The 26988-nt window shown below is 39.8% G+C and overlaps 1 protein-coding gene and 1 long non-coding RNA gene across 6 annotated transcripts; both read right to left on the bottom strand.

The window, feature by feature from the left end:
* Nucleotides 1–364: 364 nt before the first annotated feature.
* LOC103718937 (uncharacterized) lies at nucleotides 365–5214 on the bottom strand. Of its 4 annotated transcripts, none has more exons than XR_015975206.1 (3): nucleotides 5053–5192; nucleotides 1642–3752; nucleotides 365–728 (listed from the first exon to the last, which is right to left on the bottom strand). XR_015975206.1 is itself a non-coding variant. In XM_088715687.2 (3 exons), exon 3 carries the CDS (start codon nucleotides 3666–3668, stop codon nucleotides 1866–1868), a length of 1803 nt encoding a protein of 600 aa, XP_088571813.1. In that variant the 5' UTR covers nucleotides 3669–3752; nucleotides 4282–4364; nucleotides 5053–5122; the 3' UTR covers nucleotides 1342–1865. The 4 variants fall into 4 exon arrangements, 3 of the variants coding, with proteins under 3 accessions (XP_088571813.1, XP_008806173.1, XP_008806174.1); XM_088715687.2 differs by lacking the exon at nucleotides 365–728 and adding an exon at nucleotides 4282–4364 and having other exon boundaries at nucleotides 1342–3752; nucleotides 5053–5122; XM_008807951.5 differs by lacking the exon at nucleotides 365–728 and having other exon boundaries at nucleotides 1342–3752; nucleotides 5053–5214.
* Nucleotides 5215–8924: 3710 nt separating this feature from the next.
* Nucleotides 8925–12035, bottom strand: LOC148714624 (uncharacterized). 2 transcript variants are annotated; one of them, XR_015975205.2, is made up of 5 exons: nucleotides 11899–12035; nucleotides 11659–11833; nucleotides 10265–10445; nucleotides 9887–10177; nucleotides 8925–9408 (listed from the first exon to the last, which is right to left on the bottom strand). It is a non-coding gene; the product is annotated as an uncharacterized LOC148714624 (long non-coding RNA). The 2 variants fall into 2 exon arrangements; XR_016399198.1 differs by having other exon boundaries at nucleotides 8925–10177.
* Between the last annotated feature and the right edge of the window lie 14953 nt (nucleotides 12036–26988).

Genomic DNA, 26988 nt, shown 5'->3' with positions numbered 1-26988 from the left:
CTTTTATCAAAAAAAAAAAAAAACAACATCACTAAATGACTGTATATCAAGAAAGTATCAAGGAATAAGAGCATCAATGGCAATGTTTCACTTGCTGGAAAAGGATACAGCACAGACAGGCTTCTAGAAGGGAAGGCTTGGATAGCAGCAGAAGAAAGCTAATGATGAGGGGCTCTGGAAAAACCTTGCCCCAAAACAATTTAGTAGTCTTCACTTACTTTGAAGGGATAGATGTTGAGATTAAGGTTATTGAGTCTCCATAAGATTGTTGCTACAAAAAAAAAAGTGCCCTGAAAAATGCACTCAATGAATATGGCCCCCTTACATGGTCGATGAAATTGCCGATGGGAGTTTAAGAGTAACATTTATCTTCGAAGGAGTCGAGATTATATTGATATTAAACCTCTCAAGTCTCTATCCAAGCTGCCCTAGAAAATGCATTCCATGAATAAGATACAGTTTTCCTTGATCCTTAGCAACATGGGTATCTCACATATCAATACTTGATAATCATAATCATCAAGCCTAATCACAAATTTTCAGGTCTGGCACTGTGAATTCTGATTCACGAATCATTACCATACTCTTCAACAGAAATTGAAGCACATCTCCTTATTGCAGTGTCCATAATCTTCATTCCACATGCCCTTGCCACCTAAATTGGTTCTTCACCACTTTATCCTAAATTGATGCAACTCTCAACACTTCTTTAATATGTCCAGAACAACCTAAGCTTCAAAGGAAAGAAAGTAAGTTAGATTCAACAACACTAATGATGCTAAAATACTAATGCTTTTTCAAACGAGGATTTCCTAGAAGTAAACAAGATGATTCTACCACTTAAGTAGTACAAGATCTCCAAAGATCAGAAACTATGTATAACGAAAATGTCACAAAAATATTATAACATAAGACTCGAGTCAAGACTGTCTTACGAACAGTGTTAACAAAATTAACGCCTGTTATAAAGAGAGCCAACAGACCAAAGGAGACAGAAACATATACAGTCAATAAGAGAGTCTGGAGAACAAGAACACCAAGTAGATCACCACATTTAGAAATATCAGAAGACCTGAACATTATTTAAGAAATCAAACATATTTTCTAATACTTGTAGTTTCAGACTATTCAGAAATTATCTCCTGGCCCTTGGGCTTAAGATGAGTAGCACAGATGAAAGGGCTGATTACTAAGGAATTGGAAGCTTTAAGATAAAAAAAGGAAAGCTTGCATCAACCCTGCAACCAAAAACTGATCAAGTTTGATGTAGTATAATGTTATCCGTGAATAGAGAAACGATTTGAGATTTGCTTAAGTTAAATTTGCTGATGTCATGAAGGCTGAGAGTCAAGAATATCTATTGGACACTAAAATCGACACACGTCAATTTACTTGTACATCTCAGCATGGTTTTGCCAGGATCAGCTCGTACAATGAGCAGGAGTTAATTTGTAATGAGAAAAAGAAGAAACTAGCTTTGCTTCTGCCTACTCGCTGATAGTAGGATACAGAACAAATACAGATCATCCCAGAGAAAGGAATGAAATACCTAAGCTTTATGTATATAACTATATGCATATAAAAGCCACTTATTATGTGGCTTCATTCTTTTGTAACCATGATCAGCTCTGAATATGTTACATTTTAAGAAATTTCAAGCAAATCTTTCCCAGACGCCCTACTGAAGCAGGTGCTTGGCTGCTTTTCACGGTCAGTCCTAACTAGTAGCAGCTTGTTTGCAACCAATGCAGCATCCCACCAACAGAATCATTGAAACCTCATTAATTTGTTGCAGGATCCAGCAAAATGCTCATCGATTACATCATATAGGGTTAACTTGACATAGACCCCTGTTTCATCCCATTTCAGCATTTCTTGTTGTACTCAGCATTTTTATCATTCCAACCTTTAAACTTTATCTTGATGGCCTTCGCTTTCATGTTTACTGTTCCACTCGGCGCTACTGGCTCCATATCGGCTACCAAGGGTGGCTGCTTGAGAGAGTCGACCAGGTTAAGCTTTCTGTATGCTTTTTTCCGCTTATATGTTATAGGAAACATAAGATTTTCTCTTTCGACCCCTAAAGTAGCCATTTGGACACTTGGCACTTTCAATACTCCATCATTATTATCTCTAAGCTTATGCTTTGAATGACCAGAAGACTTTGTAAAAGCCTGGTGCTCATCAGTGGGAACAATTGGGACCCCTGAAACTGCTTCAGAAAGTGTGAAATGCACTGTGGTTATCTGCCTTCCTCCTTGATGATTCTCAGGAGCAATAGGGTATGAGTCAGCAGAACCAGAATGAAGTACTCTACTTCGTTGACCTGAGTTTCGAAGGTTGTCTCCTTTGGGGAACTCTCCCAACCCACTAGTTTCATGAGAAAAAATCTTCAATTTCTGGTTATTTTTCAATGGAAAAACTTCTTCATTTATCTCTATGGCATTATCTGACCTCATGTCCTTTACCATCTTTATCTTTCTTTGGAAGCTCTGTCCAGCAGCCATGTTTGGAAATTCCTCTCTTCGATGATTTTCTATAAACCCAGAACTTCTGTAAGTATTTCCATCTCTGCTTGTCTGATGTACAAATTGTAACCTCTCATCAAAAGTCCTTTTATCCCATGGAAAAGCAAACTGTGAAGTGGAGAATCTAGAGGTATGAACACCCAATAGATCAGCTGTAGTTTGTTCTGGTGGAATTTGGATCATTCTGGATTGCTCTTGCCGACCAAGAGGATCACATTTAGGCTTTATTTTTAACACACCTTTGGGTGGCCGCCTACTTAGCTTCCATGGCTCACTTGGAAATGGTTGCAGAGGTTGATTTTGCAGTGTGTTCATTTCAATTGGTTTTATTTTCAGAACCCCCTTTGCTTTTGTCTTTTTGTTTGCTGCCATATCATTCAAAACAACCGTTGGGTCATGAATATTTATGCCTTCATTCATATATCTGGTCTTCTTTAACAATGGAATGGTTGCCACGTTCTTTTCGCCCTTGTTTAAGATCTCTTCTTCTGCAGGAAATGCATTGAGATCAACCAAAAAAACAGGACTGCAATCTTTCCTATTGTTCCAAATGCGTACCCTTTCCTCAACGCTCATGTTTGGATGACAATTGCTCCATGCCCTTTTGATGTCCATAAACTTCTGAGCCATATTCTGATGATATGATCTGAGATAATGATAATAGCCCCGTCTTTGCAAGAACTGCAGAGCTTCCCTTAGGTGAGAAACTTGTGGAGAACAAAATCCGCCTTTCAATCTATTGAAAAAAATTTCCAATGCACTTCCAAAGAATATATTATCACCATTGAGCAACTCTTTTATCATAATACAGAATGTCTCTCGGTCCATATCTGGAAGGTAAGCTGCTAGAGAAAATCTTTCTTCTTCTGTTAAACAAGAATTCCAGGTCTCCAAAGAGAGAATTTCCTTTAAATCTGGCAAATCATAAAGCTCATATGGAACATTGCATATCTGATCTTCAACCATGACAAACTCACAACCCACCTCTGCAGGTTCACAGTCATCAAAAGCATCATCAGGGTTCTTTTCCAAGAGCAATCCCTCCTCTTGCGCGAGCTCGTTGAGTGGAAAGGTACGAAAACTTTGTCTTGCAGAATCATCATTTCCAGGCCCCCGAGGCCTAATCCTTACAATGCCCATTGGCACAAGGGGGCCAAATATGAAGCAATCATACGAGAGATTGGAACTTCCAGCACAAAATCTTAGACTCCAACAAGAAAATGCCTGAAATCAACCGATCAAGAAAAGAATACTTCAATGCTCATTAAGGCAATAAACATACTAGAAAGAGAAGAAGTTATAGCATGGGCTCAAAGCAGAATGTGATGGCTCATATGAAGGAAAAACCTAGTTTCTCTAATAAAGGTTTGATTACAACATGAAATAGCAAGTAATTAGGTTGTCTGTAAACTAAACCACCCAATCCCATGAGCTTCAACCTGGTAACATGGTCACGATAACCAAAGAGATCATCAAAGAAAAAGAACATTGAAATTTTAATACTATGCTAATAACCTTAATAGGAAGGATCAGCGCATGAGGATCCAAATGGTTGACTCTAAATACTTGGAGCAAGGATCGAAGGATAAAATTATGGAATTGCTTACATCTAGAAGTCAGTCTTTCAAACCATTTAATGCCAACACAAATCTATGCCTACTGATGCACCCATATAACATAGAAATCAACCTAAGTCTATATGGGGTCAGATTCATAGATTGAAGTTTGAAATACTGAAGTATGAGATCATTACATGAATAGATTCCAACTTGATGTCAACCCTCTATGAACTGGAACCATAGCCCTGGCAAAGGCAAGTATGAACTAGGAAGGGGCCTGCCCAGGAAAAAAGGGCCTGTCAGCAGGCAATGGAAGATAACTTCTTGGTTTATGCAACCATTAAAACTAAACAAACTACTTGCTTCTTGGTTTGCAGTTCACCCCCACCATCCACACAAGCATAAACAAGCACAAAGGCAAATGTCTCAGCTCATTCAGAATACTTACCATCAGAACTCAAAAACTGAATCAATTTCTATACCAATCAGATTAAAATAGCAAACTAACAGGGCAACAAGAAGCAAATTTCAAACCTGACAAGACAAAGGAATTGAAGGAGAAAACACCTAAAATTATCAAGAAAACAATTTAATCGGAAGAGAAAAGGGGGCCAAAACTCACAAAGTTGAACTAATTATAACGAACCAAGGAGATTTACAAAAAAAAAAAAAAGCAAACAGGAATCATCATCCTGGAACCAGCAATCCCACCCTAATAAACACGAAATCATAGTAAAATTAAAACAAATAGAGGAAAAAAGAGGAATCCATTGCCCCAAAACTCCCCTCTACCTCAATTTTCCATATATCAGCAGATCCAACAATCGAAACGAAACCCAATTTACATCAATATACGACGTCAGTGAACCTCAAGGAGCTCCCCATAAATTCAATCAAAGAACTAATTCCTCGACAATTTTCCGTTGTTGTAGCGAGAGATTGGGATGGGATGGGATGGAAGATACCTTGCAATGAGGAGAGCCGGCGAGTTAGGGCTGGGAGATTAAATCGGAGAAAGAAGTGATCCACAGTGACCACACAGCTCTCTGTTCTACCCATTTTCCACACCACTGTTCCTGTCACCCTCCCTTTCTTTTCTTTTCTGCGTACAGCTAGGGAGTTACTACAAACGGAAGATTATAACTGTAACAGCGCACAGCCATGTCATTACCGAGTAAAAGTTGGCATGCATTAATTTTTCCAAAATGATTCAAAAATTTTATTACTCTGCTAACAGTTGTATCGGCTCGATCGATAAAAATTATCCATTTGATTTGTTTATTGGTGTTGATGCCAGAGAAAGTGTGAATTTGAATTTTTATTTGCATTAGTGACGATCGCCTCGTGACGTACATGTGGATCACGACCGGCATATACATTTCATGGTTTAGAGCATCATAATAATAATAATAAAATATTTACAATTTTTGCACATAATTTGTATTAACATTAATTGTTCCTTTGATCGTGCAGCGGTGTAGCGATATAAAAATTGATATACTTTGTTAATAATAAAATTCCTCGATCGATAAAAATTATCCATTTGATTTGCTTATTGGTGTTGATGCGGAAGAAAACGTTAATTGTTATTTTCATTAGTGACGATCACCTTGTGATGTACATGTTCGGCATATACATTTCATAGTTTAGATCATAATAATAAAAAAATAAATATTTACTATTTTTGCATATAATTTATATTAATATTGATTGTTTTTTTGATTGAGCAGTGGTGTAGCGACTTAAAAATTGATATAATTTGTTCACATGTAAAGAAACATAGGGCATTGAATGATATTTTCGGCGTCGATTACTTTTTTCAGTTTAATTTCCTTTTGTGTAAAAAAAATTAATCTTAGCAAATGACATTGCATCGCTCGATAAATTTTATCATCAATATTCGAGTATTCACTCTCTAACATATCCTACCAATCAATTGCGTAGAATAGAATTCAGTATTCATATTAATTTTTCCTACTCCAAAACTTTACGGGCTCGTTTGGTTCACGGGAAGGATTTTCCCTCCTAGGAATATGATTCCTGGGAATCATATTCCTAGGAAGAGAATACCTAGGAAAGTATTTTTGGCATGTTTGGTTAACCATTGGAAAATGACAAATTTCCAAAGTGCTTATGTTTGGTTGACCATCCATTTTCCTAGGAAAGTTATGTATAATTCCTATTATGCCCCTAATAAAAATTAGTTCTTTAATGCCTCTTTAATGCTTCTTTAATGTTGAAGGGTCTTTTTGGGAAAAAATAAAAAAGGAGTGATTCCCACCTCATGGGAAAGTAACTTTCCCATGTTTCTCATGGGAAAGACTTTCCTATGAAATGTGGGAATCATATTCCCATGGAAATACAACTTTCCCATCTCTCTCCTTTGAAAACTCCAACCAAACAAGAGGCATTTCATTACTTTCCCGTTGACCACACTTTCCCCCCTCCTTTTCCTGCGAACCAAACGAGCCCTACATATACCACTTGGACTCTGTATATGTATTACATCATAGAATGAAAGCCTAGTAATATATCATCCTAGTTCGGAAAACTTACAAAGAGCAATTAATAGTAAGCCATGCCTTGAGACCGTTCTTCTCTCTCCTATTTATTTCATGACATTGATGAGTGTTCTTTGCATTGCAACCCATCACATGCCTCACTTGTCTGATCCTAATCCATTGCAGTCTTCTTGCATACAAATTGGAAATGCTGGCACTGCAACATTGGATGTCATACTGCTCGTGATTGTATTAAGTTGCAATTTGTTTTGGTACGCTTGGGGCTTATTTGCCAAACCCACCATCTATAGACTCCACACTTATTAAGACCAATTGATCCTATGGGAGAAACGTTTGGAGACTAATAAATGCCACCGATATCTATGTAGAGATAGCAATGCTTAACTCATTGTAGGTCGTGTTAGGTTACTTATTTAATAAAATAGTCAATTTCAAATCTATTTTTTTATCTATTTAACCAACAAATTTTGGTCTATTTTATATCTGACCTTACTTATATCTAGTCTAACTCGACCTAATTGCCACTCCTATATTAATGGCATGCAAGAGTCCCACCTTAGTGTTCCAGTGATAGAGACAAGAGAATAGTTAAATCTTTTACATGCATATTAACTGATTAATATAGATTATTGACTTGATCTCTCCGGCGTATAACCAATATGGAACTAAATCACGTCCTCACGAATCTTTACATACTTATCTCATTCAAGCTCCGACGTACTTGTCAGGTTTAGAGTCCAAATTCATTTAAAATTTAATCACAAGTACTACGATCTGCTCGTGGCTAATCTTACTCTACATGGACCATGGCTGGGTCTGTTCTAATACTATTTACAACAACCCATGGCCTCATCCAAAATGGCTAGCTAGAAGGTATTTTTTTTGATTTTTTAGTCTTGTACAAGTATTCAAAATTTTTTCAGCGAATAACTGATGTGAGACTAAACATACATCCGTACGGATCCCCACAATGCCGATCGACATGTTAGGTAAAAGAGAACCGAAACTGTTTGCAGTTATTGCTGTTGATGTTGCTGGACTTGTTTGTTTGGATTTTTTTTTTTTTTTTTTTGGATGATACTTTTGTTTGGAGGTCTTTCATTTCTCATAGGCAAAAGCCTCGAGTCCAGACAGTAATATTCTGATGGCCACGGTACTGGGCAAAACAACAAGGTGGAAGTTGCTTTCACTTGTGTATGTGCGTCCCTGTAGATGGATTCCATTCCCTTACCTAACAAACACTCCACGATAAAAGTTTTCGTGTTTCTCCTGGAGATAACCACCGAGTCCACAGCCACTTTAACTGCTGTAAGTAGACAGGAATAGCATTGGCTGCTCGGTTCTGATGGTCCCCAGTCAAAAACTTGTACATTTACCAGGAGTTGCTGTACCATATGTGCCAATATTGACTCTGGTCAGCCACAACCAAACCTAATTCAATCCATTTGCATCCCTATCCCTAAATCAATCCTAGATCTTGGTATAGCTTGCATGGTCCCTTTATTGCTATGTATTAGGTTCTGCGCTTGGCTTGTATATGTCAGGGAACTGACTTTGATTCAAAATGGCTCCTATAAAAGCCTCTAGCTAAAGATTAAAATGGATGGAACCCCAATTCAAATTCGGTAGCCTGCGTTGATGAATAACATGTACTTTATAATAAGCTCCCAATGCAACCCAAACCGAGCTCCAATTAGCCTAAACATGTAAATCTTGTGGAAAAACAATCTAACTCAAACTGACATTAGCCCAAGCCAAGCTAACTTGCGTTTCGGTTTTGAAAACTTGGTCGTCAGATAAACTTTAGGTTTAGGTGGCCAAATTCTTTCTTGATTTGGAATAATTAGGACGATATTTTATCGATCATCAACTGACATAAGTGGCAAGACTATGAACAAGGTTGTGGGCGGCTTTGCAGCTAGATTGAATGAAAGTGAGGAGTAATATGTTTCAGGAATTTGAGCCAGTGCATGAACTGGTGGATGCAATACATCAGGGTAGTAGCATGATGTTGCTATGTACGTCAAACCTAAACTTGGCTTGGCTAAAACCAATCATTCTCATCAACTCAGGATCCTGCCTATGCCTTCCAAATCTAGGGTTCTATTTTATTTAGCAATTAGCACCCTATATCAGAGCAAATTATATCCTACACCACGTGCACCAACGTGGCTATGCACACGCCAATTAGCTTATCTCTTTTCTATATCCAATTACCAAGATAACACGATTGAATAGGGTCCATAGGAAAGAGACAAGATGATTAGTATAGTGCACGGCCATATGGTGCATGCGGTATAGGGTATAATTTCTCTTACGTCAAACCCATGTTAAGGCATAATTAGACCATTAAATTCAGAAAGAGCAGGGTCCTTGACGGCCCAAACCAAATGCCCATCACAGTTTGGTCACCCTTTTAGCCCAAAGTGGTCCATAAACTTGAATCTTTGGATCCTTTGAGACCCTTAGCCCATCCATTGGCACCATCAGCAATTAGTATGAAGGGACAATAATTCTGGATCATTTGCCACTTCTTCTCTTTACAGATTCACCAGATCTCATGGCTTCATCTGCCTCCACTCTTTGAAAGATCCGAATCTTTCTGTTGCTTGGTTTGAAAGAGAGGCACAATACAAGAGCTATCCTCAACAGGGAAGGAACTTGGGGGTTGCCTTCAACCCAATGGAACATTAGACCACCTCTTATAGCATTGTAGCTTTGCTAAATCTATTTGGAATATCTTGCTGGGACAGCTTGGTATCACTCTTGCCCTTCTTGCATCGCCAATATCTAGACCTCCTGGAGATCATCAAAAATATGAAAAGAAATATCAACGCTAGGCTATTCATGGAAAGTCTTGTTTTTGGTAAATTCGGATTAATTATACACTACAAGAATAATGGTCATTAGCGACGCTTTTTTTGGCCTTTAACGACGCTTTTAAGCGTCGCTAAAAACCATCCCGACGCTTTCTTAAGCGTCGGCAAAGCGTCGCCTATGCTACAGTGGAGAAAATGTTTTCCGACGCTTGCAAAAGCGTCGGAAATTAGCGACGCTTTTTAGCGACGCTTTAAAGCGTCGTTAAATGTGATTTTAACGACGCTTTAAAGCGTCGTTAGACAATTATTTTTTTAAAAAAAATTTCTTTATTTTAACGACGCTTAATATTATTTTTTAAAAAAAATTTCGTGCTTTTAACGACGCTTTAAAGCGTCGTTAAAATATTTTTTTTTTAAAAAAAAAATTTCGTGGGCGCCTCTTCCTGATAGCTATTGACCTTCTCATCTATGTCCTCTTCCATGAGCATTCGACTTATGTAGTCAACCCTGCAGGTGTATCTATCGATGGACGAAGGTCCTTGCAAGGATTTGGACCAAGAGAATGAATAATATCTGGCATCTTCTGCCATAAACCACTCTTCCTAGCTCCATTAGGTGGTGGTATGAGCCCACAAAAACAATTAGGAGAATCTTTTGAGTTTCCACGGCAGCCATGACATTTGGGCTTCCATACCAAATAAAGCTGGCATATATCACCTTTCGAGATTTCACCAGTTAAATGAACCTTCCTGGGAAAAGAAGGTAAAACATTAGCAACGGAAAAGACGCTCACAGATAATTATTGCAATCAATATGTAGAAGAGGAAACCAAAAACCTCAGGATCTCAGAGGAAGGATCATTGTTATCTTCAGTCTTTTGTCTCTTATTTTTGTTGCGGGTATTTGGTCTATTCATTGTACCACCAATTTAAATCAAAATCTAAGTTCTGAGCATCCTTCATTTATATGACATCCAAAGAATCAGCTTGAACATCATGAGTCATGTGCACAATTATTCTGTCCAATAAGAATGCATAATTGGTTAGTGCAAGCTGGCAAGAACTTCCTGTAAAAACAGCTAATCAATTGAAAAACAAGTACAACATCAATGAGTCCATGAAAGATTATTAGCTGCCAATGGTCAATAGATGAAACTTTGAGAGAAACAGTGGAAAGAACATGTAGACCATGTATGATGACAAACAAAGAATAATATTTAAGAAACAGAACACAAATTAAAAATTCTTTCTACAAATAACTAACTAATTTAATTTGAATATGATCTCCCTGAAGTTTCAAATAGACCAATAACTAAGCACGAAGAGTTATTTGTACAAATTCACCAACAAGAAACATCCAAAAAATTCACCAACAAGAAACAAATCCGAGAAGATCTCACAATCTTCTGGGCTATCCCCCCCGGGAGTTGGATGATGAGCAGATGAAGGATTGTCATTTGGGTTTATAGGGTTGGTGGTACCAGATAACATTTGGGGGAAGTTCATATGGCTACTATGATACAAGAAGGGCTGCAACTGTTCTAATCTAGAACCATTTGTGGTGTTCTGACTGAAGCAAGAATCACCATACGTCAACCCATTCATCATGCCGGACAACTCTCTAACACGACGATCCATAACCCTGGACCTGTAAGAACTTCTACTCCAACCTAGTTTCGAGGTCACCTCCGGCCGTCTAATTAACCCAACCACTAATAATATCAACTTCCCCTCGAAATTCTCCTTATATGCACATCTAAAACAGCCCAAAACCTGAAAATTGATATATAGATAGATAGATATATGGTTCGCTCAAAACCCTTCTAATGCATCAAGAACCTCTGAAAAAACTAGCATAATAGCATGCGAAGTTGTAACTTCACCAAAATCGAAATGAACACCGTTCAAGATGAGAAGAAGAGACCCTAAAATCTCAGCAAATCAGCAATTTAATTTTACTTGGATCCTGCAACACCAACACGAATTTGACCCCAAAAGAACCCTAAACAGATCATAAACACAGCTCATAACTTTCCTTCCAATTAAAGCAGAAGCAAATGAAAAAGATCATGAATTCCTAAAAGGTGCCAGACAAATAAACATGCAACCGAATCCCACCACCACGCTAACAGGAGAGAACAGCCAAGAACCCTAAAAAATCGAAGGAAATTCAGGGTTCGGCGGCCCAGATCTATGAAGAGAAGAACAGAAGGGGAAAGAGCGAAGCGTACCGTATCGAAACCTTGGCTGACAGTGGGGAGAATGAGATGAGGGGAGAGACGACAAGGGGGAGGGTCCAGACTCCAGAGCTCCTCTGGGCAGCGACGAGAGTCGGCGGCGGGGTGGATCCGTGGTTGCGGTGGGTCGTCGCCGTCGGTCGCCTCGGTCTTGTCGGAGATCCCAAACCTGGCCAACGGAGAGGGGTGAATGGAAATATGATAGGGGAAGGAGAGGGGAAGAAGATCCCAAACCTGGCCAACGGAGAGGGGGAGAAGGGGAAGGAGATGCGGCGGAGGAACACGATTTGGGATCGTTCGTCGGAGAAGATTGGCTGAGGTCGGTGAAAAGGGCTGAGGACGGAGAGGGTCGGTCGCCGTGAGTTAGGGGGTCGATGGGGTTTGAAGGAGGGGAGGAGTGAAGTCCGACGACGCTTTTAAGCGTCGTCGTATTTTTTTCCTGCGTAACCTTTTTTACCGACGCTTTTATCAAGCGTCGGCGGATACCATTGCATGAAAAAAATTTGCCGACGCTTTTTTGTAGCGTCGGCAATATAGAGTCGCCAAAACCCTTTATTGTTGTAGTGATATCAGTCTATTATAAATATATTCATGGGAATAAAAAAAAATAAGGAATAAACGTCAGAAAGTTTTTTAAGATTCACGTTTATTACACTTACATTCAATAGTTTGCAAAATCTACACTTGCATCTAGTTAAAGTAACGGTATTAACAAAATCATTTACCTTATATAAATAGTTAAAATTACTCTTGAGTGGAAAAGAGAATACACACATTTTCTTATGTCGTTGGTTTGTTGTTAGGTCATTTAAGATTATTTTAGTTATTTTTGTAATTTTTTCTAATATGGCGCTTGAACCCTATTTAAGGTTAATAGTTTGACAACGTCATGTTAAGTTATATATTAAAATATTAAATAAAAATAAACCTCAGTAGCGTAAGCATAGGTTTTTCAAATTATTGAATGTAAGTGTAATTTATCCCTATATCTTAAAATTCAGAAAGAATCTCTGTCACAGTAATCTACAGAGCAGTCTCCATGAGATTGGTTACATATGTATAGTTCAGGTGGATGAATCCTCCGTTGCATCAGGGGAAAAATGGAATATTTCATAGATTAAGGTTCCCTTAATGCTTATATCAAAAAAAAAAAGCCCTTAATGCTTATATCTTTGAAAGAGATATCCTTGATTCTTTTATTAATGCATAACAGTAGATCAATGGGCATGACGTGCACGCATGTAAGACGACGACTGCCCAATTTATGAACCACAACATCCTCCTACTATTCTGTGGACCAAATCTAAAACACAAGTTGGGCCTGCCTAAGAGTGAGGGCATGTCCTACGTACTCATGCCGCCTGTGAATGGGGATGGTGATGGTGAAAGCCTTCACCCTGTCCATGCTCGGCACTTGTGCTGTAAAATAATCCAAACTAGCATTTAAAAGTTGGTGGAAGGTTGGTGAAATGGGTGGAGAGGATAATGATGTTCCCTGCCCAGCTGCAAACAATAGGCATTGCTGCAGCATCTGCTTTATAAAAGTTCGAGATCCACTTGAATGGAATTCTTGGCTTCGGCATTGCTGCATCACCTCTCTCTTCTCTCAGTCTCTGAATTCCCTGTGCCTTATCTGAACAATCGTAGAAAGAAATTTGGAAGTTTGTGCTCACACTGAGATTTGTGGCCAAATAAAATTCATATTTTTTTTCCTTCTTTGAAACATTTATGGAGTGAGTTAGCATAAAGTGGCAAGAGTAATTAAGATATAGCTAACGTTGATGTGAGGCCTCTTCGTTCTTAGTTGTTAACTGTGAAGTTAAGAAATCTGGAAGGCTCTCGAAATCAACTTGTATAACCTGCAGGCAGGCATACAGGTTGCTTGTCAGATATTTTTTCAGGTTAGCAATGGTTTGGATTGTAATTTATCATGATAGTAGCATTATTGGTGTCCATGGTACTGATGTGATACATGTTTGGTTGGAGGGGGTTGCGCTTTGGAATGGGAATGAGAATGGGTGGCTTCTACTTCAGCCGTTGGGTTGAGGGAGTCCCATTTCCATTTCCACTCTGAAATGGAAATGTCTTAATCCTACAAAACTAAATTCCGAGTTCTCTTCTAATATTCAAATCCCATTCTACCAGATTAATTTAACAAACTGATTTTTTTTAAAAAAAATGATCTTCCAAAATCAGCTATTCCACTTTCAATTTTCATTTCAATCTATTCCAATTCTGACTCCGATTAATAGGTTTAGTGCTGTAATTACATCAGATACAGTCCGATTTTGTTTGGCCATATTGCTCAATCTAGTGATTCAAATTAACATTTCATACTTGACCCATGTTTCCTGATTTTGTGTCTTGGGCTCCATCCAATTTGATAATTATTCAGATCTAGCCATCTTCGGAGTGATAAGTCCTAAAATATTAATAATGTGTCAAGAAATATGATTCTTTGAAGTGGCGGTATGTATTACCTAAGTAATTGATATTACAAGCAGAAGATTGGTGGCTAAGTGAAGCAGGGATGCAAAGACCATAGGGCAGAGCATTCATTAATATGGTTCTTACCTTGTTTTCTATGAGCTAGGAAAATTTTCTTGGAGCCATTTCGGTCCTACCAGTTGAAGATACACTCTGATAGAATAAATAAGGACTAGGAAGCTTACCAAAAAAGAAATGAAAGAAGAACAAGAAGAAGAAGAAGAACTGGATACATAGTTGGAAGGAGGTTGTGAGTCTATATAGTTTATCGTTAAATAAGACTGCTACTATATTGATTTAAGATAGCCCATTTGGTATACTGTTTAGGTTTATATAGACCGAAGACTCTATATTAGAAAAGGTTACATGTATGATTAATATTTCGGTACTTTCTTTGTCCTAGTCCTAAGATGGTTAACTCTATGGTATGTTGAACTGGCCCGTATTGTCCGATTCAGTACGTACTGATGCAGAAGCAGGAGCCCGAGTCATCCTAGATGTACGTCGTATTTGGATCATCGCTTGGGAGTGGCCGAAACACAATAGGTCCAATATTTTCAGCACCTAGTTATATTGAGTTCAAGCGTTCCAATGCCTAATTCAATTGAGTCCTAAGGCATTGAAGAGTCATAGTTTATTTTGAGTCCAAAAGTCCTAGATTGTTTGGAGTCTTGTTTATTGAGTCCATGTATCGTTTGAAAAAATCCTAGCTAATTTGGACTCTTAGTCCATATATCTTTAGTTGGTTTAGTAGATTTCGTCAGTTGATTCGTCAGCTGATTTTATGAATTGATTTCGTCAGTTAATTTCGTCAAATGATTGATTTGACTTAAAAGAGTCCATATTTAGTTGGAGTCCGAAAATTCTGGTTGTAAGAGTTTTTATTTTTCCAACCTCTTACTCTATATAAATGGAAGGTTGAAGAATAAAATTCAGAATTAATTTTAGTTTTCAATTACTCTTAAGATTGAGAAGCGTGAGGCTTCTTCTTCCTCCTTTGGTAAGACTCCAAAGGTTCCTTTCTTCCTCAGTGAGACGCCGGAAAATCATTGGGTTTAGGATAAAGGTGAGACTCTTTTATTCAGCTCATCGTTATCATGTTACTATCAAAACTGCAGCACCTTTCTTTGTTTCTTCTTCCACCCCGCCAATCTTCATCATACCAAAGCTCTAATCCCTTAAATGTCCAATCATCACGAAGTCCTTTAGATTTCAGATCTAAAGGCCTAATTCCTTCCTCCCACATCCTAACCCAAATTAGCTTTGGGTCCAACCAATTTCAGCCATCATCCACAAAAAATTCAACAACACCCATCCCCTGTGTTAGAACCCGCCCATGCCGCTGATATTTCAAAACAAAATCAGATGGTAGCGGAATCGGCATAAGCGGGATCAACGTTCATCGCATGAACGTGTTTCAAAAACCGTTCGTAGATAGATAAGGATTAAAAACTTTTAATCTAATTAGAAGATCAGATCTTCACCTTGTGCGGGTAGATGATCACCGCAAACTGGAGTTCGTGGTTTTGGATGGAGGTTCGCTTGAAGCCGTTCAAGTGCCCGGCCTCTACGGGTATCCACACGAAGCAGGAACCGATCCAAGCTTTCTATCTCGCCGGGGTGCTAGCTTCCTTGCAGAGATAACTTTGATGGCTGATCACCTCCCTTTCAATCAACCTTTGAATGCTGGAGGGAGGAGGAAGAAGATGAAGGGATCAAGGGAGAAGATCCAAAAGGCTAGATGCAGCCTTTGCTTTCCCTTGCGTTGGATCCCAAACGAAGGAGGAAGAAGAGGACCGCCAAGAGATCTTTCTTGCTTTCTTGCTTGCGGCTGAAGACCAAGGAGGAAGAGGAGGAGGCCACGGCTTGGAGGAGGAGGAATTCTATTCTCTTAGGGCGCCGGCCCCTTGTCCCTTTTTATAGCCATCTAGGGCTCCTACAAATTAGGAGCCCTAGACTAGTTTCCTAAGAGGGGGCGCCGGCCCCCTCTCTTCATGCCGCACCAAGGAAGCAAAAGGGGAGGGGCGAAAGGGGAGGGGCTTGCGCCCCTCCCTCTTGGTAAACCCTAATCCATATTAAGTAGGGTTTGGAATGCCCTAATGTGGTCAAGCCCTAATCCAATTAGGCTTAGCCCAAGGGTGAACCAATTTGGATCCAATCTAGGTAAGTCCTAATCCAATTAGAACTTAAATCAATTTTGACTCAATTGAACTCTTCAATCCTAATCCAATTAGGAGTCTTATTGATTTATTAGATTAATAATTAATTGTGACTTAAGAAACCCTAATCCAAATTAGGACATTTTTGATTTTAGTCCTAATCCAATTAGGACTCTTATTTGAATCCGAAGTCCTAATCCAATTAGGATTTCTAGGAATCCTATTCTAAGTAGGAATCCAAAGATGAATTCAAAATCCTAATCTAATTAGGATTGTAGAAATCCTACTCCAAGTAGGAATCCCAGTCCTACTCCAAATAGGATTTCCAGTCCTAATCCAATTAGGACTCTAGGAATCCTACTCTAAGTAGGATTTGTGTTTTAAGTCCAATTAATCAATTCCCATTGTTCCTTCTTCAACTTATTATCAATCGAATTGATTACTCGTAATTCATAATCACTTTTCAACCATCGGATCGGTCAATACTTCTAGTGTGTGTGACCCTATAGGTTCTATTCTGACTGGTAGTGAGATATATTGCGATCTCTATCACAATATCATTGAAAACTTCTTTCAATGGGTTGGAACGATTCCAACTCAACTCATTAGGGTTTATCGATCATCAAGATAATTCCTATGAGTCCCACCATCCACCAGTGACACCTACCAGTATGTAGTAGCTACCCAGCAGAATAGAATGGTGAACCTCTAGGTGCAGTTATCATGTGATACAGTCCTACTATCGTGGATCCCTACAGGACGGAGGTAATGGACAACTCGTCAAACCCCATCGTCTGTCATATGTGAAGATTTATTCGACTTAAGTTCGAGAGTGGAAAACTCTTTCTCCACTGTGCATACTGCCCCGGCCGAAGTCTTACGAACTCAGTCTTATAAATCACATCGGATCTCTCCTTATCTATCAAGGTCGATAAATTCTTTAAAGGTGCATACCCTACTCCTACAGTGAACTTACTGCAGCCAATCTACACTGCATGGACCCATATGGCTAGAGACCATGTATGTGCGCAGTCAAACTACAATAACCTCACTGTGAGTAGCCGAAGCACCGCAGGTCAAAGGACCAGTCACACTACTGCAACATCAAGCAAGTCACTGACGAGTAGATAGACATCCAAGTGACTTCTTGTATTGGTCACGCTCTGTACCCTTGTTCTTAACAAGCACCTGCACTATTACTTCAGTGTCGCCACACTGTGGACTCGAGTCTCGTCCATCCATAAGGAAAGTAATGTGTGCACTGATCTCATCGGATCGATCACTGTCCTCATGATGATCCATCGATCAGGAGCGTTTAGAAATTAATCACTAACGATACATGGCTCAAATTCTCAACTCTTGAGAATATGCATCATCATCTTATTAATTTCTTGGACGATTCATAGACACAATAATAATATGAATGAAAACGATGCCTTTCATTTATTCAATAATAATAAAGTCAAGTACAAATTATGTCCTAGAATTAATAATGTGTCAGCCAAAATTGGCTTCTAGGGCATACATCTAACAATCTCCCACTTGCACTAAAAGCCAATCAGTCATATATCTTAGTCCCATCTTCTCAAGGTGGACTTCAGTCTTTTGCTGACTTAGCTGTTTAGTGAACGGGTCTGCCACGTTGTCCGCGGAGTCTACTCTCTGCACTTCGACATACTTCTTCTCAACATAGTCGCGTATGAGATGGAAGCACCGCTCTATATGCTTGGACTTCTGATGAGACCTTGGCTCCTTAGCAAGAGCTATGGCGCCATTATTATCGCAGTAGAGTGTTATGGCATCTGATGACATTACATTCAATTCCGCAATGAATTTCTTGAACCAGAAGCCTTCCTTAGCAGTTTCAGAGGCGGCGATGTATTCAGCTTCCATAGTAGAATCAGCAATGATCGGTTGTTTAGAACTCTTCCAATTTACCGTATCACCATTGCACAAGAACACATATCCAGATGTTGACTTCCTATCATCGACATCAGTCATGAAGTCTGAATCTGTATATCCTTCTACCTTCAACTCTGATGATCCTCCAAAGACCAAGAATAAATCTTTAGTTCTTCTCAAGTACTTAAGAATATTCTTCACAGCTGTCCAGTGTTCTTCACCTGAATTTGACTGATATCTGCTTGTGACACTCACAGCAAGAGCTATATCAGGTCGTGTACATAGCATGGCATACATGAGGCTCCCTATTGCCGATGCATAGGGAATCTTGCTCATGCGTTGAATCTCTTCAGATGTGTTGGGGCACATCTTCTTGGAGAGATGAATTCCATGCCTAAGGGGTAAGAGACCCCTTTTGGAGTTTTCCATGCTGAACCTTTTCAGCACTTCCTCTATATACATTTTCTGTGATAGGCCAAGCATCCTTTTAGATCTATCTCTATAGACCTTTATTCCCAAAATATAGGATGCTTCCCCAAAGTCTTTCATGGAGAACTCTTTTGACAACTAGACTTTGACCGAGGTTAGCATGGGAATATCATTCCCTATCAGGAGGATGTCGTCCACTTACAGTACGAGAAATACGACAGCGCTCCCACTAACCTTTTTGTAAACACACGGTTCCTCTTCGTTTTTGATGAAATCAAACGTTTTGATTGCGTCATCGAAACGAGTGTTCCAACTCCGAGATGCTTGTTTTAGTCCATAAATGGACCTTTGCAGCTTGCAGACCTTATGATGTCCATCACTGGAAGTGAAACCCAGAGGCTGTTCCATATAGATATCTTCTTCAAGATATCCATTTAGGAAAGCAGTTTTCACATCCATCTGTCAGATTTCATAATCATAAAATGCTGCAATGGCAAGCAATGTTCGGATGGATTTCAGCATGACTACAGGTGAAAAGGTCTCATGATAGTCAATGCCTTCGCGTTGACTATATCCTTTCGCCACCAGCCTTGCTTTATAAGTCTCTACCTTTCTATCCGAACCTATCTTCCTTTTGTAGATCCATTTGCATCCAATAGGTACAATACCTTCTGGTGGATCTACTAAGGTCCAGACTTGGTTGGAATGCATGGAGTCTAACTCTGATTTCATAGCTTCCAACCATTTCTCAGAATCGATATCAGAGATCGCCTCATTGTAGGTTTTGGGATCCTGTATTTGATCCCTATCTCCCACTAGGAACATTTTCTCGGTATCCTCTTCTAGTATACCTAAGTATCTATCGGGAAGATGGGAGACCCTACTAGATCTGCGAGGTGGTTGAGGGACATCGTGTACTGGCTCTGTATTAATGGGTTCGATAGAATCCATGACTCGTTGCTTTTCAGAGACTTTCTCTTCAAGCTCAATTTTTCTCCCACTGCCTCTATCAAGGATAAACTGGTTTTCCAAGAAGATGGCATGACGGCTCACAAACACATTGTGATCCTCTGAGACGTAAAAATTGTATCCTAATGACTCTTTAGGATATCCTATAAAATGAGCACTTATGGTCCTAGCCTCTAGTTTGTCCGCCTGTAGTCTTTTGACGTAGGCCGGACATCTCCAAATCTTGAGATGACCAAGACTTGGTTTCTTACCATGCCATATCTCATACGGTGTGGTAGGAACGGATTTAGAGGAAACTCTATTAAGTAGATATACTGCGGTAAGTAAAGCATCTCCCCAAAAAAACATCGGTAGATCAGTGAAGCTCATCATGGACCGGACCATATCCAATAGAGTCCGATTTCTCCTCTCTGACACCCCGTTGAGTTGAGGTGTACCCGGAGGAGTCCATTGTGAGACTATGCCATTGTCCTTGAGATAGTCTCGGAATTCTCCACTAAGGTATTCTCCTCCTCGATCTGATCGAAGAGCCTTAAGGGGTTTTTCAGTTTATTTTTCTACTTCATTTCTGAATTCTTTGAACTTTTCAAAAGATTCAGATTTGTATTTCATAAGATACACATACCCATACCGTTAATAATCATCGGTAAAGGTAATGAAGTACGAATAACGTCCCCTGGCTAGCACATCGAATGGGCCACATACATCTGTATGTACCAGGGTAAGTATTTCAGTGGTCCTCTCCCCTTGTCCTACAAAGGGCAATCTGGCCATTTTTCCTTGAAGACAACACTCGCAAACTGGATATGACTCGGAAGTCAATGAGCCGAGAAGCCCATTTTTATCCATTTTGTTCATTCTGTCCTCTCCAATATGGCCAAGCCTGAGGTGCCACAAATATTTTTGGTTTATCTCATCCCTGGATCTCTTGGATCCTTTGGCACTCACTCTTTGCTCAGACACATTTACAGATACATTCATATGCAAATGATAGAGACTGTCAATCATAAAACCACGTGCGACTATTTTATTTTCGAAATAAATAGAACAGCAGTCTTTGTCAAATGTAAAAACATGACCTTCCTGTGCTAGACATGAAACAGAAATCAAATTTCTGCTAGCAGCAGGTACATAATAGCAGTCTCTAAGTAATAAACTAAAACCAGACGGTAGTCGCAGATGGTAGGTGCCCACAGCCACAGCAGCAACTTTTGCCCTGTTGCCAACCCGAAGGGTTACTGCACCTTCCGCCAGCCTTCTACTTTCCTTTAGACCCTGCATGGTAGTGCACAGATGAGCACTAGAACCAGAATCTATAACCCAACTAGAAGTAGAAGAAACCGTTAGATTAGTTTCAATTTTGAGCAAGTCTATACCTTCTGAAGGTGTGTCACCTTTCTTGTTCTTCAGGCTCTCGAGGTATGAAGGACAGTTCCTCTTCCAGCGGCCGTCGACATTGCAGTGGAAACATTTTCCTTTGTCATTGGCCCTTTTCTTTTGAACTTCCTTCTTTGGCTTCTTGTCTTTCTTCTGCTTCTTAGCAGGCTTCTTTTTCTTCCAAGCAGACTTTCTCTTGGAACCAGAAGTCAACTCAGCAGTAAGGACATTGCCCCTTGAACCTTTCAAGGCTCCCTCAGCAGTTACCAACATATTTATCAGTTCAGTCTTAGTGCATTCAATCTTATTCATGTGGTAGTTTACTATAAACTGACCAAATGAATCAGGAAGGGATTGAAGGATCAGATCAACTTGCAATTCCTTGTGCATGTTCATACCGAGCTTCTCAAGCTCCTCTAGGTCCTTGATCATAGTCAGACCGTGATCATGGACGGACTACCCCTCGTGCATCTTTGTTTTGAAGAGCCTCTTGGACACTTCAAAACGAGCTGTGCGACTCTGCTCACATACAACTCTTGCAGGTGTGCCAGTATGTCCCTAGCAGTCTTCATATTTTCATGCTGGCATTGTAGTTCATTGGACATGGATGCCATGATATAGCACTTGACTCTGATGTCATCATCCGTCCACTTTTGATGCGTCACACGCTGATCATCAGTAGGACGTGCTGGTAGTCTAGGGATATCATTTTCAAGTATGTAGCCCAGTTTCTCACAGTTCAAAACAATTTTGAGGTTTCTTAGCCAGTCCTTGTAATTGGTTCCAGTCAATCGGTTGGTCTCAAGAATACGGGTCAAAGAGTTTGAGGCTGACATTATGATCTGCAGAGAGTAAAGATTCTAGTTAGACTTTTGTACTTGATCCTAATCTATTCTAAGGTCTTTTAGAACAAATGTAACTCCCACTATTTTCTCGAATTCCTCACACTCCCCTGGTAGGAAAACGGAAATTCCACACGACTAGGGTTTCTAGTGGGTACTGCGGTCCCACCGATTTACATGCCACCTCACCTAACAGTTATTGGTGACACATAGATTGATGAATGTACAACTCTTGTACAATGCTTCTCAAGCATGTTGCAGTGCAACTTGGTCTCTAAGCCATGAAAACCTCACCTAACAGTTATTGGTCCCATTTCTTAGTTAAGTCAGACCCACCGTACAACCGTAGGAATAAAGTTGTCATTGGGCCCTCACCTAATAGTTATTGGTGCCCAACCCCACCTTTACCCTACAACATCTTATGTCTATAGAGAGGTCCAGCCCCCCGATGCAACTTGACCACTGTATCCAGCCGAGACAAATCAACATCAGAAAGACCTTAGCAGCTCTACTACAGTGGAAGACCTATTGACTTAATATTGGTTAATCAGGTCTTAGTGTTTGCAACTTGAGTTCTTCATAAGAGGTAATCGAACAATTGGCCAGGTAAGCAGGTGGGAGGCTCCCCTTACTCTGAGAGTAAGGTCCTAATTAAGTAACCACCTTTTATGCTTTTCTAGACACCAATTAGATCAATTAATCTAATATGACTTGCTCATGTCGGTTCACTCTCGACTTGATTGAGGAGGTTTTAATTTAGGTCTCAATTGGGTTTGCTACATCACATGTAAACCTATCTACCCGACTCTCATTCACATCACATGCAAACGGCACATTGCAGGCAGTTATAATCGCAGCAATAATTAAAGCTAAACTTTAAATAGGTGATGATCATGGATTCTAGTTAGATCGTATTACAAGCACATGCACGTCAATCGATCAACTGGTCTTCAACTCTTGAATTGGTTCCAAGCCTCCTTGATTCGATCCTTGACCAACTCTTGATCCAATCGCCATCAATCGCTTAGACCCCTGCTCATCTCATGCATCATCTTCGACTTGATCGTTGACGTACATCACATCACAGAAATACAACCAGATATAATATAAAAACAAAAATAAATTACATCTCCCTTTTAGGAGGCACGCAGGCCTCTCAAAATATTAAATAAGATGCATGCAAGCATCTGAAAAATTACATGACATTACAGATCACATCGCAGGTCATTACATTTGATACCAAAAGGGTTTGAATCCTATGATCATCACCACATGCAGCAATTATAATTTTCAGATCTGAAAACTAATTGATTATCTTATGACATAGGTTGCTGATCATGCTAATCATGATTCTAAACTTTGTAATCCCATTAACAATACAATTAGAATCATCTTTTTATCACATAAAAATCAGCATGCAAAAATCAGCACCCTAGAAAAAATCTGCATGCAGAAAAGTTTCAGCATGCATGATCATTTAATTTTCAGATCTAATAAGCCTATTAATAATTAATCCTTACCTTAATCTACAATGCCTAGGCTCTGATGCCACTGTTAGAACCCGCCCATGCCGCTGATATTTCAAAACAAAATCAGATGGCGGCGGAATCGGCATAAGCGGGATCAATGTTCATCGCATGAACGTGTTTCAAAAACCGTTCGTAGATAGATAAGGATTAAAAACTTTTAATCTAATTAGAAGATCAGATCTTCACCTTGTGCGGGTAGATGATCACCGCAAACTGGAGTTCGTGGTTTTGGATGGAGGTTCGCTTGAAGCCGTTCAAGTGCCCGGCCTCTACGGGTATCCACACGAAGCAGGAACCGATCCAAGCTTTCTATCTCCCCGGGGTGCTAGCTCCTTTGCAGAGATAACTTTGATGGCTGATCACCTCCCTTTCAATCAACCTTTGAATGCTGGAGGGAGGAGGAAGAAGATGAAGGGATCAAGGGAGAAGATCCAAAAGGCTAGATGCAGCCTTTGCTTTCCCTTGCGTTGGATCCCAAACGAAGGAGGAAGAAAAGGACCGCCAAGAGATCTTTCTTGCTTCCTTGCTTGCGGCTGAAGACCAAGGAGGAAGAGGAGGAGGCCACGGCTTGGAGGAGGAGGAATTCTATTCTCTTAGGGCGCCGGCCCCTTGTCCCTTTTTATAGCCATCTAGGGCTCCTACAAATTAGGAGCCCTAGACTAGTTTCCTAAGAGGGGGCGCCGGCCCCCTCTCTTCATGCCGCACCAAGGAAGCAAAAGGGGAGGGGCTTGCGCCCCTCCCTCTTGGTAAACCCTAATCCACATTAAGTAGGGTTTGGAATGCCCTAATGTGGTCAAGCCCTAATCCAATTAGGCTTAGCCCAAGGGTGAACCAATTTGGATCCAATCTAGGTAAGTCCTAATCCAATTAGAACTTAAATCAATTTTGACTCAATTGAACTCTTCAATCCTAATCTAATTAGGAGTCTTATTGATTTATTAGATTAATAATTAATTGTGACTTAAGAAACCCTAATCCAAATTAGGACATTTTTTATTTTAGTCCTAATCTAATTAGGACTCTTATTTGAATCCGAAGTCCTAATCCAATTAGGATTTCTAAGAATCCTATTCTAAGTAGGAATCCAAAGATGAATTCAAAATCCTAATCTAATTAGGATTGTAGGAATCCTACTCCAAGTAGGAATCTCAGTCCTACTCCAAATAGGATTCCCAGTCCTAATCCAATTAGAACTCTAGGAATCCTACTCTAAGTAGGATTTGTGTTTTAAGTCCATTTAATCAATTCCCATTGTTCCTTCTTCAACTTATTATCAATCGAATTGATTACTCGTAATTCATAATCACTTTTTAACCATCGGATCGGTCAATACTTCCAGTGTGTGTGACCCCATAGGTTCTATTCTGACTGGTAGTGAGATATATTGCGATCTCTATCACAATATCATTGAAAACTTCTTTCAATGGGTTGGAACGATTCCAACTCAACTCATTAGGGTTTATCGATCATCAAGATAATCCCTATGAGTCCCACCATCCACCAGTGACACCTAGCAGCATGTAGTGGCTACCCAGCAGAATAGAATGGTGAACCTCTAGGTGCAGTTATCATGTGATACAGTCCTACTATCGTGGATCCCTACAGGACGGAGGTCATGGACAACTCGTCAAACCCCATCGTCTATCATATGTGAAGATTTATTCGACTTAAGTTCGAGAGTGGAAAACTCTTTCTCCACTGTGCATACTGCCCCGGCCGAGGTCTTACGAACTCAGTCTTATAAATCACATAGGATCTCTCCTTATCTATCAAGGTCGATAGATTCTTTATAGGTGCATACCCTACTCCTACAGTGAACTTATTGCAGCCAATCTATACTGTATGGACCCATATGGCTAGAGACCATGTATGTGCGCAGTCAAACTACAATAACCTCACTGTAAGTAGCCGAAGCACCGCAGGTCAAAGGACCAGTCATACTACTGCAACATCAAGCAAGTCACTGACGAGTGGATAGACATCCAAGTGACTTCTTGTATTGGTCACGCGCTGTACCCTTGTTCTTAACAAGCACCTGCACTATTACTTCAGTGTCGCCACACTGTGGACTCGAGTCTCGTCCATCCATAAGAAAAGTAATGTGTGCACTGATCTCATCGGATCGATCACCGTCCTCGTGATGATCCATCGATCAGGAGCGTTTAGAAATTAATCACTAATGATACATGGCTCAAATTCTCAACTCTTGAGAATATGCATCATCATCTTATTAATTCCTTGGACGATTCATAGACACAATAATAATATGAATAAAAAAGATGCCTTTCATTTATTCAATAATAATAAAGTCAAGTACAAATTATATTCTAGAATTAATAATGTGTCAGCCAAAATTGGCTTCTAGGGCATACATCTAACACCCTGCTGCGTCAATTGGTATCAGAGCAAATCAATCTACATGAGTACAAGAAGAAGCCATCCCTACTATTATGATTCATACTATGATGATCCCTACTATGAAGATCAATACTATCCCTACAATATCGAACGACAATAAGATGATTTGATGGATGAAGTTCAATATCAAATGGCTACCCTAGCATGGAAGATGGATGTTGTGGAGGCAGAACTACGACGTCGACCGTGTCAAACCACAAGTTGGGCGACGACCTTCAAAATGCAGCAACAAAAGCACTTCTTCTTCTCAAGATATTTTTCCATCCATAAGATTTGAAATTTCTGCAAATAAGGGTACATATCTAAACCGAGGAACAACAAAATCTAGTGAAAAAATAATGAGTCCTCTACCGTAAAGAAGAAGCAAATTTGATTGCTCCAAGTGCGGTGGCCGAGGGCACCTCGCTGATATTTGTCCCACTAAAGATCAGCAAATATTCAAAGAAGATCTTGACGCTAATTTTAAAAATTCAGTAGCACCATCTGATGATGACCCTGCCAAGATCCCTTCCCCTTCTCCGAAGTTTTTCCTAGACCCGCTGAGATTGAGGACAAGGAGGAAGCCAACGTGGAAGATAAAATTTTAGAAGTGATCTCATCTGAATTTGAATCTTTTTTAGATGATTTTTCTGATGTAACTTTAGGAGAGTTTCCTAAGAAAGTCAGTTTAGAAAATTCAGCGGAGATCAGCAATGGAGATGAAACTGTGTTCGCATCGGTTGGTTCTGTTTTGAGATGAATAATCTGATTTCTATTCAAAGCCAAGAGGAGCACAAGGAGCACCTTAAACAAGATCTTCAAGTTCTTTGTTCCGAGGAGTTTTATGTAAGTCTAAAACGATATTTCTTTACTGATTTTCAAGATCCCTTCCTAGAATTTATAAATTCAGATCAAGGCAATTAGCGGATTACATCATGCTAAGAAGGATATCAGAAATTTTTGGTGAAGTAGAAGAACCGACCCCTTTCAGATTATTCATGGCTGAATATAAAGAAGATCCTGCACCATAATTCAGATTTGCATGAGCTCTTCAGCCCCAAATCGATGGAGTCGAGTTTTTCTCAGCCGAAGAGAATTGATGCAGGAGTAGGAGCCTGAGTCATCCTAGATGTACGTCGTGTTTGGATCATCACTTGGGAGTGCCCGAAACACAATGGGTCCAATATTTTCAACACCTAGTTATATTGGGTTCAAGTGTTCCAATGCTTAATT

Source organism: Phoenix dactylifera, chromosome 2 (assembly GCF_051530095.1).
Source record: "Phoenix dactylifera cultivar Ajwa chromosome 2, Ajwa_hap1_PhDact_Kaust_v1.1, whole genome shotgun sequence".
In the NCBI taxonomy this organism is placed as follows: domain Eukaryota; kingdom Viridiplantae; phylum Streptophyta; class Magnoliopsida; order Arecales; family Arecaceae; genus Phoenix; species Phoenix dactylifera.
The sequence above is the reverse complement of the archived record's forward strand: the minus strand, read 5'-3'. Positions and strand labels throughout refer to the sequence as shown.

Bases quoted from the DNA above. Each gene is read 5' to 3' on its own strand.
- LOC103718937 (XM_008807951.5), bottom strand. From the start codon at position 3,668: ATGGGCATTGTAAGGATTAGGCCTCGGGGGCCTGGAAATGATGATTCT.